This window comes from Dunckerocampus dactyliophorus, chromosome 12, assembly GCF_027744805.1.
Source record: "Dunckerocampus dactyliophorus isolate RoL2022-P2 chromosome 12, RoL_Ddac_1.1, whole genome shotgun sequence".
NCBI lineage: Eukaryota > Metazoa > Chordata > Actinopteri > Syngnathiformes > Syngnathidae > Dunckerocampus > Dunckerocampus dactyliophorus.
Genome location: NC_072830.1, coordinates 30,138,511 through 30,153,963, shown reverse-complemented (window position 1 = coordinate 30,153,963; position 15,453 = coordinate 30,138,511). Strand labels below are relative to the sequence as shown.

The following is a 15,453-nucleotide window of genomic DNA, read 5'->3' as shown; positions in this document are numbered from 1 at the left end:
ACAATTTCGTATCGGATTTATACCGAGCGTTGGACCACCTCCACTCATACGACGGCTTTGAAAGTTAAGTCCAACTTTAAACCTGTCAAAATCATGGATTGGAGCTTCAGGACAAGCTAGAAGGTATTTAGGATATAAATTCACTTAAATATATATCTGGAGATGAAATTTCATTAAAATCTGATCATTTTACGTGCAGTTTTGTAGTGTGGCTTGGAAACCAACACAGCGTGCTGCTGCACTGAGTGCTGGCCTACATGAGAATTATGACACTTTCTTTTCCTCCCTGGACTTCTTGATGATCAAAAAATGTAAAAGGCTACTCTGTTGACTTTCAAAACAAATGAGGGTCAACAAATCGCAGGGACAATTCTAGTGGTCCTCAATCAGCAGTACATCTACACCTTAAAGCAACCAATCACTCTTTTCAGGACAGCGAGGTAAAGATTTTGGCCAAAGAAAACGGATGGTTTGAAAGAGGAGTAAAGGAAGCTATTTTTGTCAAACAACAGAACCCATCATTGAATCGGAATGGTGGTTTGAGGTTTAATTTGGACCCTGTGTTCAGCAGGTTACTGAGACCAAAACCCACAGCTCTTAGTCTTGCAAATGAGGTGGAGCCAGGGAAGAACCAGAACAATAGATGCTAACGAGCCAGTATCAGAGTCGTTCATACCCAACTACAGGGAGCTACACTTCCCTTTGTTCGGAGGTGCTAATGGGAGGAGAGGATTAGACCACAACTCCGCCCAGGCTTAGTGTAAGGAACCAATAGGAGGAGGGCATTAGCACACCAATTCCGCCCACTCTTACTGTATTTAAGGCCTAGGCTACCAGCACTTATTAGTTCGCTGACGAAGCTCTTCGGATGAGGAGCGAAACGTCCGACACCTTCTTCACAGAAGTCCAGATGACGTCTCAAGAAGCCTTTCCCTCGTTGGACAACTCCTGTACGACTGAGAGCCTACAAAGACGCATTTCAAAACAATTGTCACAGCCTATAAATATTTCTCAGATGTTTTGCAATGTTGTTTACAGCCACGTTGAGAAGCTAAATGCTGATGCTGTGTCCATTATGCGATATGGGGGTTACTGTACATGTATCGGCTGATATCCGTATCGGAAATTGAGAGTTAGACAATATCGGCAAAAAAGTCAATATCAGACATCCTTGTGATTGGTTGGCTTGTAGTACGTTATTTCCCGTGTATACGCCTCATTCAGAAGGCGTACAGCCCACCTTCTCGAACGGCTTCTCCGATTTCAGATCAACATTTGCAATATAAATGACTGTTGCAACACATTGATTAGTTCCAGCTACAATTACATTCCCCTTCTCTCTTTAATTACCATTGTTCACTGTGGTTGCTCACGCCACATCACGCATTAAACCCTGACAAAGACTTGTAATGGGGGGAGAGGGGCTCCGAATAAAAAATGCTTTGACATATCGTCTTTGCCTTCTACTGTCACTACCTTCATGGATACAGCAGATATTGAAAGGAAGCCTTAATAGTCGTCCTTATTCATACAGTGTTGTCTTTTGCAGTATTTTACTATTTACTATTTACTTTTTACTTTACTATTTACTTTACTATTTTACTTATTCCAGCACACTTATCACCAACATTGTTGTGGTCAAGCCTGATTTATCGCCAACTTTTCCTTTGAGAGCATCACTGCAATAAAACTCTACAATCAATGACGGCCCCTGGCAACAGGACAGAAAGTGTCCAAGTGTGCTAGCAGTCTTTTATAAGACTGGCTGGGCAGTGGACTGATGCTGCTATGCCGCCAGGTGTTTTCAGCCACAACTTATGAGATCATTATTTTCACACAGGGACCGTGCTCGCGTCGCAGTGCGGGTAGGCAGCTTGTTGCTTCCCATCATTCTTATGAAGCGAGATGTTTGAAGGATTAGAGAGACTACACAGTGTGATGCCTGCTGACTTCTATTCACATTTGATCACAGTGGATAAACACAATCGTTATGCTCATTCAGAAGACATTTAGCGCACGCTCACGCTTCCCTTTTCAACTTTTTGCAAGGAATTGTTTTGCTGATGAGCTCAATTAGCTTTAAACATCCAATGTGCAATGTCTTTATGTTCACAGGCTGTTTTCCTATCCAGCCAATGATCACAAAATACCAAAATACATTTTTTCTTCAGTATGTTTGTTTTCTTTTTACCATAGATATAGAGTATCTTGGATAAGTGAGTACTCTTGACCCTGACATTTTAATTTTATTTTACAGTATTGTAGGCATTTGTAGTATACTTCTCAAGGGACAATATTATAGAAATGAAGCTTGAGTATCCAGGCACAGCTGGAGCTATTCATGCTGCACTTCAAGCAATAAGGAACTTCCATGCATCCATTTTTATACTACTTTCATTTACGAAATATAAAATAATTCACATAGTTCAAACTGGTGCTGTTGCACTTGCACTTTCCTGAAACAAAACCAGGGGTACCCAAAGTGCGGCCTGGGGGCCATTTTCATCTGCAGCCATTTTTTTTTTAATTGGCACACGGCTTATTGTAAAAATACAATGTGTTATTTATGAGATGTATTATTGGTAGTGGTGTCAGGAGACACTCAATGAGATGATACACGAAGTTAGATCTACACGAGAATGAGAGGAGACAAGATTCTGACATTACATGAAAAGAATCTGACAATATATTCTACTTGTAGTTGTCCCATGACCTGAAGGATCGTAGGGGTGTAGCAGATGAGGCACAGTGGAAAAAAATCATTTTTTTGTCACAGTAAACTTTACTCGAGGTATGCATGTAAAGCATGTGAGAAAAAACGTAGTTTAAACAAATCTTATGTTAATGTAATGTTCGTGTGTTTCCTAGTAAATCTTGTATATTGTTTTTATTCCAGTATGTACTTTTGAGTGATGATACTTCAGTCACATTTACTGAAGTAGAATCAGTAGATCACATTTTGAGAATACCAAGTAAGAGAGTTCATTTGGTGACGTCAGAGGCACTCTTGAGCTACCTTTGGTGGCCCCCCAGGCATGGCTGCTGGGCGCTCATGGTTGCTGTTGGCCAATGAAATGCATTGCTAGGAGTGATGCATGCTGGGTAAAAGTTAAAATAGCTTTTTTTTTAACTTGTATTTGGTACTTGTCTTGTAGCTTATATTATTATTATTATTATTATTATTATTATTATTATTATTATTATTATTATTATTATTATAATTAAGCTATTAATTAAGCTTTTTATTTATAAATCATAAATCATGCTGTGTGATGATTTTCCTTGTAAGATGACAGAGTGAGTCAGACTGTTATATTGAGTAATGACCAACGGCGATTGCCAATGGTTTGACCAGGTCCTCAAGAGCTCCCTTATGAGTCGTGATTGTCTTCTGCTCAAGAATGAGCTGCTGACTTGCGAGCGACACAGTATTTAAAAGATGAGTTGTCGTTGTGGAGTATAGGAGACGTTACGGGATTAGAAATGGTCATAAATTAGCGACACCGCTAGGTTGAAAGTTTAAAAAAAAAAAAAAAAAAACGCTGGCTATTACGGCTTATATTAACTAAGACATTTCTGTAGGATGTTTTTAATAAGCCAGCAAATTGCAGTTACATATGTGTCATGTATTTTTAAAAATAATTACAACACACAGTTTTATGTTTTGCATTGTGTTCCCTTACTAAAAAGATGAACCGAACCGTGACCTTCAAACTGAGGTTCGTACTTATGGCGTACGTTACACCACCATATATTACAAATATTTCTTGTAAATATAATACCTTCATTGAATGCTTACATGTAAAAAAAGTGCAGGCAAAAACCATATCTGAAGTTAATTCTATCCTTATTTGATTTCCTCCCCTCCCAGAGTACATTCAAGTTCAAGTCGGAGAGCGATGTCCACCTAGCGGAACATCACAAGCAAGTGTTGTATGACGGCAAGCTGGCCAACTCCATCGCCTTCACTTATAACTCCAAGGCCACCGATGCACAACTCTGTCTGGAGTCTTCGCCCCGAGAAAACACCTCCATCTTTGTCCATTCACCCCATGCTCTTATGCTACAGGTTGGTGCCGGACTAAAAATAGTTGCCACTTACAGATCCCGTGTTAACATGTCTATAAGTCATTTGTTTTCGACATTTCCAGGATGTGAAAGCGACAGTGACTCACTCCATCCACCGCGCCATCCACTCCATCGGTGGCATCCAGGTTCTCTTCCCTCTGTTTGCCCAGCTGGACTACCATCAGTTAAACGACAGCCAAGTGGAGAGCACTGTATGGTGAGACCTGTGAGACTAAATGGCAGTTGCTATATATATTCACTTTGCGAAGTAATGTTTCTTTTTTTCCACATTGATGAATGCTGCGCTCCTTCCGCTCATTGAGCTGGCCACTCCAAAGCTCTCCCACTGCGCTCCGGATGGCGTCAGAGCTCTGATCTAATTCCATGTTGGTTGAACGCCAGCATTTTGACCAGATAGCCACAGCGGCGGCTGCACACCACATCACAACAGCGTAAACCCTCCAAGCCAAAAGCTCTCTTGCCTCTGAAGTTGTCTCTTATGTTTACTCCCCCTCCCACTCGGGCATTTGAAGGGTCTTCTCCAGAGCAGCCCCGCTGCTCACTGGCCAACACTTTGTTTGTTGGGCCCTTTTAGAGCGAGTGCTTGGAAATCCCGCTGGGCTCAGAAGCTTTGAAGATTCTGCTACAAATAATGTCTGGATTTAATATCTGGTGTGATTCCGCTCATCCTCGAGTAGTATGAAAACAGACGACTCAAAACTATCACGGCAGACAGTTCAGTTCCTCCCTGGAAGCTTAACAGCTTGTGTAAAACTGGAGGTACAAGTGGAAAACCTGTTCTGTTTTTAAATATAAAACAATCCAGTTGTACACAAATAAGTCTACATATAGACAGGTATTTTTATAAAACACATATCTTGCCAAATCCTGCGTCCAAAAAAACCCTATACACCATTTCAACCGAAAACGAAAAACCTTTCCCCATCCTATCACAAACCTCGGCATAATGAGGGGTTTAGGTGTTTTATTTCCGTGTAAAGACTTCCCTGGCTACGTCACAGTTCTAACATCACTCCCTCTCTCTATCGCGCTTTTTCAAATATGAATGTTTTGTGGTTGACCATGGCCTATTTTTAGTCAAATATTAATCAAATCAAATCAAATATTTATTATTCATGTTACATTGAAGAGACATTACCTTACTTTACATGACTTTAACGTGCAGCCATGGATGCAAAGTCATGACATAGTGGGGAAAATTTTATCCTTCCATTCCGTGTGGAAGTGGTACGTTTTTGTTTGGCTTCTTATTTAGCACTTTTACCCCCTCTCCATTTGGAACCCTTTCCTAACTTAAAACTTAAAAAAAATGGTGGCTAGCTACTTAGCTCGGTAGCATTGCCTGTGCATTGTAGTTGCGCAATGTGGTGTAAACAAAAAATAATTGAAGTGTGAAGGTGACTGTAGGGATGTTATTTCATGTCTACTGGGTGATAATGGTAAAACAGTATTTAGAAAGTCATCAACAGGTTTTCTATGCCTTCGCTACCAACATTTTTTATTAATACAGTATTTATTATGTATTAATATTGAATCCTAATTTGCGGAAATTCATTTATCGCAGTCGGTTCTGGAACCAATCAACCACAATAAACAAAGCATGACTGTACACACATGAGGCTGAAGGTCCTCTAGGTACAGTATATTGAAAATCAGCATTGGGATGACATCATTGTGGAAAATGATGCATGCCAGGGCATAATGTAATATCAGTATATAGTCTAATATCGAAGACATGCTCTACATACTGTTGTGACCCAAATATAAGACGTTTTTTTGTGAAGAAGCCTGAAAACGACAGGTTGTCTTATATTCCGGGTCAACTTTTTCCAAGTAAGTCAGGGCTTTTCTTCCTGTCACTCTCACACACCAATGACCTGAAGAGGCACAGAACAATACGATATTAGTCAAATATACAGTGGAACCTTGGTTAGAGTACGCCCAGGTTAGTGCGTTTTTTGGTTGATGTTGAAAATTTACGCCACAATTTTGCCTCTGTTTGTGTACGTTTTTGTGCAATAGAGCGGGCATCTTGTCGTGCTATTAATACACTGCGTCAGTCCATCTGTATTATATATCCATATATATGTGTATGTGTCTATACTGTGTGTGTGTGTGTATATGGTGATAAGTTGGATTAGATGGCGGGGGAGGACGTGTGCGTGTGCGTGTGTGTATTTAGTCATTATTAATGGTGTTTCACTCCAGTCGTGTAGGTGAGAGTACTCCGTATTACAACGTGGTTTAAAGGCAACCACAGTGTACTGTTTCAAGGATTTGGGCCATGCCACATCAATCAGGTTTGTTAGAAACCCTGTAAACAGAGTTACGCACAAACAAAAAGGTACATTATATAAACAGAAGTCACACCCTTGCACTTGACAAAGGTCATCATTTCAAAGAAAGCATTCCTTTCTGGTATCATGAATTTTATTAAAGTTTGGCAACAGTTGGAAGGAATAAATAAGCGCTTGCTGAGAGCAAACAGACGAGGCGACACTCGACCACAGGACTTTGTATGCATGTAGTGCATCTCTGGGCCAGCCTGCGCTGGAGTGATTGTGTCCTTGTTATTGTTGTGCTTGAGTGGAGGCCACCAGAGAATGTGAGGCAAAGCCGATTACTGAGCGTCACCCGGCACCGCTGTCACTCAGCCAAAGGCTTCAGCTGAACAACGGTAAAAGGCACCTTCAGCGGACCTTTCCTGGCTCCCTCTGTGCTTGGTACACGCTAATTCACCCCTTCAGTTGACCTTATACTGACCCAACTCACTGTAATCTGCCTCTGTTGTTACCAAATTTTGTGATGCTGTCTTACAGTGATAACCAGCGGTTATCCATCTGGTTCTTTTTCCAGTGCTACTCTCCTGGCCTTTCTGGTGGAGCTACTTAAAAGTTCCGTTGCCATGCAGGAACAAATGCTTGGAGGAAAGGGCTTTTTGGTGATTGGATACCTCCTAGAGAAGGTAACACAAAGAACACATTCACTGAATGCTTCCTTTCTCAGTGATATCACTTTGTCACTCAGTGTATTACCTTGCCGACCGAACGCAGGCCCCCACCCCCGTATCGCGACCCACCGCCAGCTATCACACTCTCACGTATGGCTCCATCTGTTCAAGATATGTTTAAACCACACCTTTGCTTCTCCTGCACCTTCATTTATCTCTCTTCTGGCCGTTACCGAGTTCCCACCTGGGCAGAGAGCAGGTGGCAGTCTGGTGGAAATGCACAAAGTAGAAATTCTATGCAAAGTCGAACCATTTTTACACCCTGGGACATGACAAAAGACTCTGCTCTTACGAACTCGTCCTTTAATTCAACTCTACTCCTAAACTGTTTAAGCATTAATGCTGCAGTTAGTAGAAACCTAACGTTTTTGTAACAAGCAATTCAAATATGTGTTTATTCATTTAAAACCGTTTTGTTTTTATAAAATAGGGTTGGGTATCGAGTCTCAACCACCAATGTAAACCGAGACTAACATTCAGATTCTCCCGGGATTGTTACATTTTTTTTATTTGAATTTCTAGTATCGATGCCCAGTCAAAGAAATAGCCGCCGTTTTGACTTTTTCCGGGCTACTGGAGGCCCATTTCCCAGCTGCATTTCCCCGCATCCTCTGGTGCTTCTCTGGGCGTGGGCCAGGCGGGACACCTTGCCACTAAGGCCGAGCTCCTCGCACCATTACTGCATGAAGCCCCTTCCCCACCTTCCACAGAATTTCACTGGAGGTGTGTAAGAGATCATCTTCTGCCGTTTTTGGCCGGGCTCCGCTCCATGCACCATTTCTGGGCTCCGCTGGCGCCTCACTGGGTGTACTCCAGGCAGAGCACCTTGCTGGTCCGGCCGGCCTCCACACACCATTCCCTGGCTACTGGAGGCTTGCCTTTCCCCCTACACACTTGCCTACGTTCCATGGAGCCTCTCTGGGTGCAGCACTCACACATGAGGTTTTCAAAAATAAAGCTTTTATGAAACTGCACTTGGTCAGAAGCTTCATATCGTTTATGTTCAAGTTCAGTGGTTTGATGTTCCTACACTGGTTGAACATAATCTTGTGAGAAAATCATAGTCAAGTAAAGTTAATGTAATTTAAAAAACAAACCCAAAAAAAAACAAGTAGAAGTTCAGACACTTCATCCAAAAAAAACTGGTAAGCGACCTCATTTTCAAGACCTGCCTTTTAAAGAATTGGAATCAAGAATTGTTGGGAACTGGAAGTGAAATGCGGAATCAAAACTGGATTCTTTCAAATTCAGACGATGCCCGACTGTAATTGTAAATGCACAGTTCATATATGTATTTAATATATACAATATTTATATATATATTTTTTTTCTTCCATGCTATTAATTGCTGAGATGTTGATATTTAGTCTGCATTTTTTATTGATTGTATTTTTCCAGTTTTAAGTGTTATGCTATATTTAGAGAAATGTATGCGTTTTTGAAAACAAATGTATTTTTGTACTTGTATTTATTTTGTGTTTTGGAATATTTTAAATAGCAATGTCATATATACATTATATAGTACAAGTGACTTGAAAAAGTATTCATACCCCTTGAACTTTCCCACATTTTGTCACGTTCCAACCACAAACATAAATATATTTTATTGGCATTTTAGATGAAAGATCAACACAAAGCGACACACAATTGTGAAGTAGAAGGAACATTGTACATGACTTTCACATTTTTTTTTAAATAAAAAACTGAAAAATGTGGCATGCAAAAGTATTCAGCCCCCTTTTCTCTGATTGTAACCAGTTGCCTTCAGAGGTTGCCTGATGATTGCTGAATGATCAGCTGTTGACCTAATGATCAAATGGAGTCCACCTGTGTGTAATCTAACCTTAGTATAAATGCAGCTGTTCTGTGACGGCCTCAGAGGTTTGCTAAGAGGACACTGGTCAGTGAACAGCATCATGAAGTCCAAGGAACACACTAAACAGGTCAGGGATAAAGTTGTGGAGAAGTTTAAAGCAGGGTTAGGTTATAAAAAGATTTCCCAAGCTTTGAACATCTCATGGAGCACTGTTCAATCCATCATCAGGAAATGGAAAGGGTATGGCACAGCTGCAAACCTACCAAGACATGGCCGTCCACTGAAACTTACATGCCGAAGAAGGAGAGCACTGATCAGAGACGCAGCCAAGACGCCCACGGTAACTCTGAAGGAGCTGCAGAGATCCACAGCTCAGATGGGGGAGTCTGTCCATAGGACAACAATTAGTCGTGCACTGCACAAATCTGGCCTTTATGGAAGAGTGGCAAGAAGAAAGCCATTGTTGAAAGAAAGCCATAAGAAGTCATGTGGGGGACACCGCAAACGTGTGGAAGAAGGTGCTCTGGTCAGATGAGACCAAAGTGGAACTTTTTGGCCTAAATGCAAAACGTTATGTGTGACTGAAACCTATCACTGCACATCACTCTCAACACACCATCCCCACTGTCAAACGTGGTGGTGGCAGCATCATGTTGTGGGGCTGCTTTTCTTCAGCAGGGACAGGGAAGCTGGTCAGAGTTGATGGGAAGATGGATGGAGCCAAATACAGGACAATCTTGGAAGAAAACCTGCTGGAATCTGCAAAAGACTTGAGAATGGGGCTGAGGTTCACCTTCCAGCAGGACAACGACCCTAAACATAAAGCCAGAGCTACAATGGAATGGTTTAAAACAAAACATATTCCTGTGTTAGAATGGCCCAGTCAAAGTCCAGACCTAAATCCAATCGAGAATCTGTGGCAAAATCTGAAAACTGCTGTTCATAAACGCTCTCCATCTAATCTTGCTGAGCTTGAGCTGTTCTGCAAAGAAGAATGGGCAAAAATTCCAGTCTCTAGACATAGACATACCCCAAAAGACTTGCAGCTGTATTGACACGGGGGCTGAATACTTTTGCACGCCACATTTTTCAGTTTATTTTTAAAAAATGTGAAAGTCATGTACAATGTTCCTTCTACTTCACAATTGTGTGTCGCTTTGTGTTGATCTTTCATCTAAAATGCCAATAAAATATATTTATGTTTGTGGTTGGAACGTGACAAAATGTGGGAAAGTTCAAGGGCTATGAATACTTTTTCAAGTCACTGTATATATAGCACATCATACTGTAATATATATAGTGTGTGTATATACATACACATATTCACATATATATATATATATATATATATATAGTTTTATTTTGCTTGCTAATCGCTTCCAGGATTCTGCTCATCAGTTAGAGCTTGCTTTGTTGTTCTTCCCACAGTCGTCACGGGTGCACATCAGCAGGTCCGTGCTGGAGCAGTTCCTCGGATTTGCTAAATATCTTGACGGGCTCACATTCGGGGCGCCACTGCTCAAGCAGCTATGCGACCACATCCTGTTCAATGCCGCCATCTGGATCTACACCCCTGCCAAGGTGAGTCCGCGTATGTAATTCATGTCGTCCCAGATAGCCGTATGATGAGGAGTTGGGCTTCCTGCAGGGTGGCTGCACAAAGGCATCTTGTTGCCCATACTAATACATAAATGAGATATCACAGAAGCTGTGTACTTGTCTCCAGAAAGCGGCTGGGACCAAGCATGAATAAATATGTGAAATAAATGCTAAATTGTTTAGAGGCTTTCCTGCTACTGTCCTCCAAAGTAGAGCACCGGGAGAGAGTGGGTAAAAAAAAAAAAGAGAGAGAGAGAAACAGTGAGGTAATGAAGTGGGTTAGACCACTTTTAGATACATTGGTACCCAGAGCAGCGCTGGCGTCCTCCCTGAGGACGTGCCACGCCATCCACGTTTCCTCTGCCCTCTCTTTCCTCCAGCAGCTAGCTGTGTAAATGATGGCGGCATGCAGCCAGCATCCAACGCACAACACTTGGAGGACTTCAATCCACTGGATAATGTTTTTGTGCTTTTCTGTTGTCATGGAAATAACAGAGTGGTGTTTACTTATCACCAGTGTGTCATTTCAGGCCAAATTGCGCATCAGCTTGAAAAACGCATCCCCTTTGTGCTAAACTACATTGTGTTGTCAGTGAAATTATTATGGGGAAAGTGCAAAAGAGGACATAAGATGTTTTTTTTGTCAAATAATAAAGTCATGCAAGGTCATAATATATTGTCTCAGCGCAGATTTTGACAGTGTAGTGCTTTCCCAAATCAATTACTGTCACTGCGCGCTTAACGGAAATGACTTCTTCTCCTCTCCTTAATGTTGAATTGCACCCCCTTGTCATAGTCCTATCTTATTTTTATAATAAGCCAAACTGAATTTATTACTTTTCTCACTTTGATATCGTTCATCCATCAATTTTCTATGCCGCTTATCCTCACTAGGGTCGCGGGGGTATGCTGGAGCCTATCCCATCTGACTTCGGGCGAGAGGCGGGGTCGCCAGCCAACCAGAGGGCACATATAGACAAACAACCATTCACACTCACATTCATACCTATGGACAATTTAGAGTCACCAATTAAGCTAACATGCATGATTTTGGAACGTGGGAGGAAACCGGAGTACTTTTGTATCGTCCCTTTTCCAATTTGTAGCCAGCACGGCGACTACTGAAGGTGGGAAGTGTCCATTAACATCCAGCTATTACCATTGCACTGCTTTTTTTTTCATTCTTCTCAGTGTGAACACACTTACGCACTCAAAAGACCAAGTGGAAGTACGGAAGTACGCAAATTGAGACATAGACATACAGTATACTTTTTGAGCTAGCTTTCAACTAGCACAATGCTTCAGTTTTCCAACAGCAGCCGGAGTCTGAGCAATAGTTTTAAAATGAATATCCTTCTAAACCAGGGACTAACGTGACTTTTTCTAGGGTCACTGACATGATTTTTTTCAACTTTGCTTTAATATGTTCTATATTGTTTGTAATTATGTTCTACGTTGTTCCTTTTTTCGAAAGCGTTAAATTAGTAAAAATGACGTTTTTGTACGTGGCGGTGGCCATGTTGTGTTGGCAGTCTCTTAGAGTAAACAAACATGAGAATGGACGAGACAGAAGATGTTTACAGTGATTATAGCAAAGATTTCAGCAACGTGCCAACAGGAGGAAGAACCATCTGGAGATGAAATACAACATGGAATGAACATGGAATTCAGCCGTAATTTATTCGAACCACCGATAATGGGACTTTATGTCTGATGCTGAGATGTCAAAGGCATGCAGATGAAGATTGGTCGGCTTCAAACACAGAATGGTAAGTGTAAATTACCTTGGAGTTGCTTATCTTTCAATTATTCTTTAAATTGGCTTCTTAATGAGCGTAAAGAAGTCTTTATAGCCTGATTTTTTGTTATATTTTGTCGCCGTTGTGGCGGCCGCTGCCAACAAAGCACCTTCCTTGGCCACGTCGGGTGGCTAACTCCGCTCTGTTCTGCGGTTCTCCTGACATCCACAGCTCCACCGGGACTGCTCACTACATGTGTCCGCTTACAATGCACCATCCTCGGCCACGGTGGGTGTCTGTCGTACTTGCTTCATTCGCACGTTTCGGCATTACTACTATTTTGCTGAAAAATATACCGAAAGAAGTCGACGAGATAGCGTTTGTTTACAATCCTGCTCCTTCACCGATGTCACTTGGGAAACGCCCCTTTTCTGAGACTGCCGACACATCATGGCCGCCGCCACGTACAAACATGTAATTTTTACAAATTAAAATATGCTTTCAGGAACGCAGAACATAATTACAAACAATATAGGAGATATTTAAGTAAAGTTGAAAAATCATGTGAGTGACCCTTAAAGGATCGCCAAAACGTCTGGTGATTCTAATTCCATGAATTCTATGTTTTTCCCACGTATTTCAAGTTGCAGCTACGATCGATCACGTACGTGTTCTCGCTGCAGATCCAGCTTTCTCTCTACACATACCTCTCCTCCGAGTTCATCGGCACGGCAACCATCTGTAACACCATTCGACGAGGCGGCACGGTGCTCCAGCTAATGCACACTCTCAAGTACTACTACTGGGCTGTCAACCCCGCAGATGGCAGCGGCATCACCCCGAAGGGTCTCGGTGAGCGCATGCATGTTAGCAACGTGGATACTATGGGTGCCTGGTGTGGTCCATGCTGCTTGAAATTAGAACCGCTGTAATTGGTCAAATATTGGCTTTCACTCGCAATGAAATATGATTTATTTGGGGGGGGGGAATGATCACGTGCAGTACCGCTGAAATTGTACTGCCACTGAGTACAAATATTATTTCATGGTATTATGGAAATGCATTTGTACAAATAAAGGCCTTCCCTCCCCGGGAAACACTGGTGTAATTAGGTGCTGTCACCAACCCCAAAATGAGAAAATGTTTTTTCATAGAAAAAAAAAAAATAAAGATTTATTAGTTTGCTTGTGAAACAAAAGTATGCATATGCTTATGAGCCTGTTTAGAAAACGTATGTGTTTTCCCTCCCTCTGCTATTTGAAAGCATAACTGGATTTCATCCTGATATATTGGCTTTATAGTCGCTACTGTTTTATTCAGAGCATTTGCACACAGGTTTCGTTTTTGTAATGGTGCTGACGTCCAAAAAGGGTGTCTAATTCTTCATTTTAAATTGACTTTTTTTGTTGTTGTTGTTGTTGTCTTTTAATCAAACGGTTGAGGAAAGTGCAATACAGCAACTTTCCCAATAGGTAGAGTACTCAAGCGTTGGAATTAAAGGGAAAAGTCAGAAGACCTTTTCAATTTAGTTTCTTTCTCACCAGTACCGTAATTGTTACATTAAAATAAGCCTTTTTGCATGTTTATGGATGTGTATTAACACAAGTCTCACCTAGGGGACGTCGTTTATCATTGTCATCATTTGGTTTGCACCCTTTTCATCGTCACGTACTTCCCATGAGCAGCGTGTTGAAAGCGTCCTTGAACTGTCACTTTTACTATCCATTCTCCTTTCACTGAATTTTATGAACAACCTATCACACGCAACCTTTTTTCCCCCCGAGAGCTGGGTTTATCCCACACCTAATCGCGATGAAATCTGCTCATTGCCGCTTAAAACTCTCGTCCTGGTGGTTTGATAGCACTTGTCACGCTGTCAAAGGGGATTCCTGCCATTGTTACCAACGCTGTCACTGCTAATTTCTCTGAATAAATTAGCGGCTAACAGTTTGACATGAAGATTTATTCTCACGGGCCGTGCGAGAGAAGAGTCGAGGCCTATATTCTCCTATAATTGATTTCCTACTAATAGATGTAGTGACCTTTTTAGGTTGAGCTTAGCTTGGTAATGATGACAACATACAAAGCAACACAATACAGTGGAAACTTGGTTAGCATCATGAATTCGTTCCAGAAGGTTCGACCCTAGCTGAAATGAATGTGAGCTGAATCAGTTTTTCCCACAGGAAGTCATGTAAATCAAGTAATCCATTCCAGAAAGCCAAAAGACAAATAGTTTTTTGCAGTTGTAAACAAGTCTAAATGCATGTGAATACATATGAATGATGAATGAAAGGGATAAAAGAACATTTGCTTCTCTTACTGTCATTGAAGGCGCGATTCTTGTGATTGTTCCCAAAGACACGATGTGGCGGCAAAGCAACACGTGGACACCACCTTCTGGTTTTGCCATGAGTTATTCTGTATCTTCAATTAATTCAATAGTCTTTCTCACCTCAATAACCCAACATGGAGCCAAAGAAAGTTTCAAGTGCCAGCATTTTGATGAAGTAGGTGAAAAACACTTGAATTTAATTGAATTCAAGAAATAAGTCATGACAAAAGGGGAAAATGATGTCCGTGTTGTGTCTTGCTGCTACCTCAAGTCTTTGGGAACACTCACCTCAAGAATAACGTCTTAAGTTAAGGTAAAAGTAACCTTAAATGTTCATGTATCCCTTTCATTTGTCATTTACATGCATTTGGAACATTCACTGAGAGAGTCAGCTGCTGATGACTTGGCTGACTGCCATTCTGTTAGTTTGTGATGATAAATATTAAGGACACAGTTGGACTCAGGCAGTGTAATAATAGCACGACAAGACACACACCGTATCGAATGCTAACCGTAAAATGTACGTAAACCAAGGCAACATTTTGACATAAACTTTTGATGTTAATTGAAGAACGGACGTTAACAGAGGTTTCACGGTACGTCTTTGATATGCCCGTACTACTTTCAGTTTGATTTAAGAACGTGACCAAGTAACAAGATATGTTACTGTAGATGTGAAACTTGGATATACTTTGGAGTCGTCAATGTAAAGCTGGTGTAGCTTCCTTCCTTCCGCTCCATCACCATCACCTTCCTCACCTGTCATTTTGGAGGTGTGTCATGGTTCCTCATCACTCTGTTTCCCAGGGGAATGATCATGCTCTGCTTTACGATGTCAGAGTACATGTTGGATTCATGTTTCCCA

The 15,453-nt window shown here is 41.4% G+C and overlaps 1 protein-coding gene across 9 annotated transcripts in view; it reads left to right on the top strand.

Moving 5' to 3' along the window:
* The window catches only part of LOC129191056 (neurobeachin-like), a 249,397-nt gene that overhangs the window by 47,945 nt on the left and 185,999 nt on the right, over positions 1-15,453 (top strand). For 7 of the 9 annotated variants that reach the window (XR_008573133.1, XM_054794030.1, XM_054794029.1 and 4 more), the window contains 5 exons: positions 3,872-4,069; positions 4,152-4,285; positions 6,946-7,054; positions 10,344-10,496; positions 12,937-13,105. Coding sequence is in view for 8 of the 9 variants with exons in the window: in XM_054794030.1 (XP_054650005.1) it covers positions 3,872-4,069; positions 4,152-4,285; positions 6,946-7,054; positions 10,344-10,496; positions 12,937-13,105 (763 nt within the window). In the remaining variant the exon portion in view is untranslated. Of the gene's footprint in view, positions 1-3,871; positions 4,070-4,151; positions 4,286-4,391; positions 6,863-6,945; positions 7,055-10,343; positions 10,497-12,936; positions 13,106-15,453 lie in introns of those variants that run through there. The other 2 variants (XM_054794035.1, XM_054794036.1) reach the window with 2 other exon arrangements.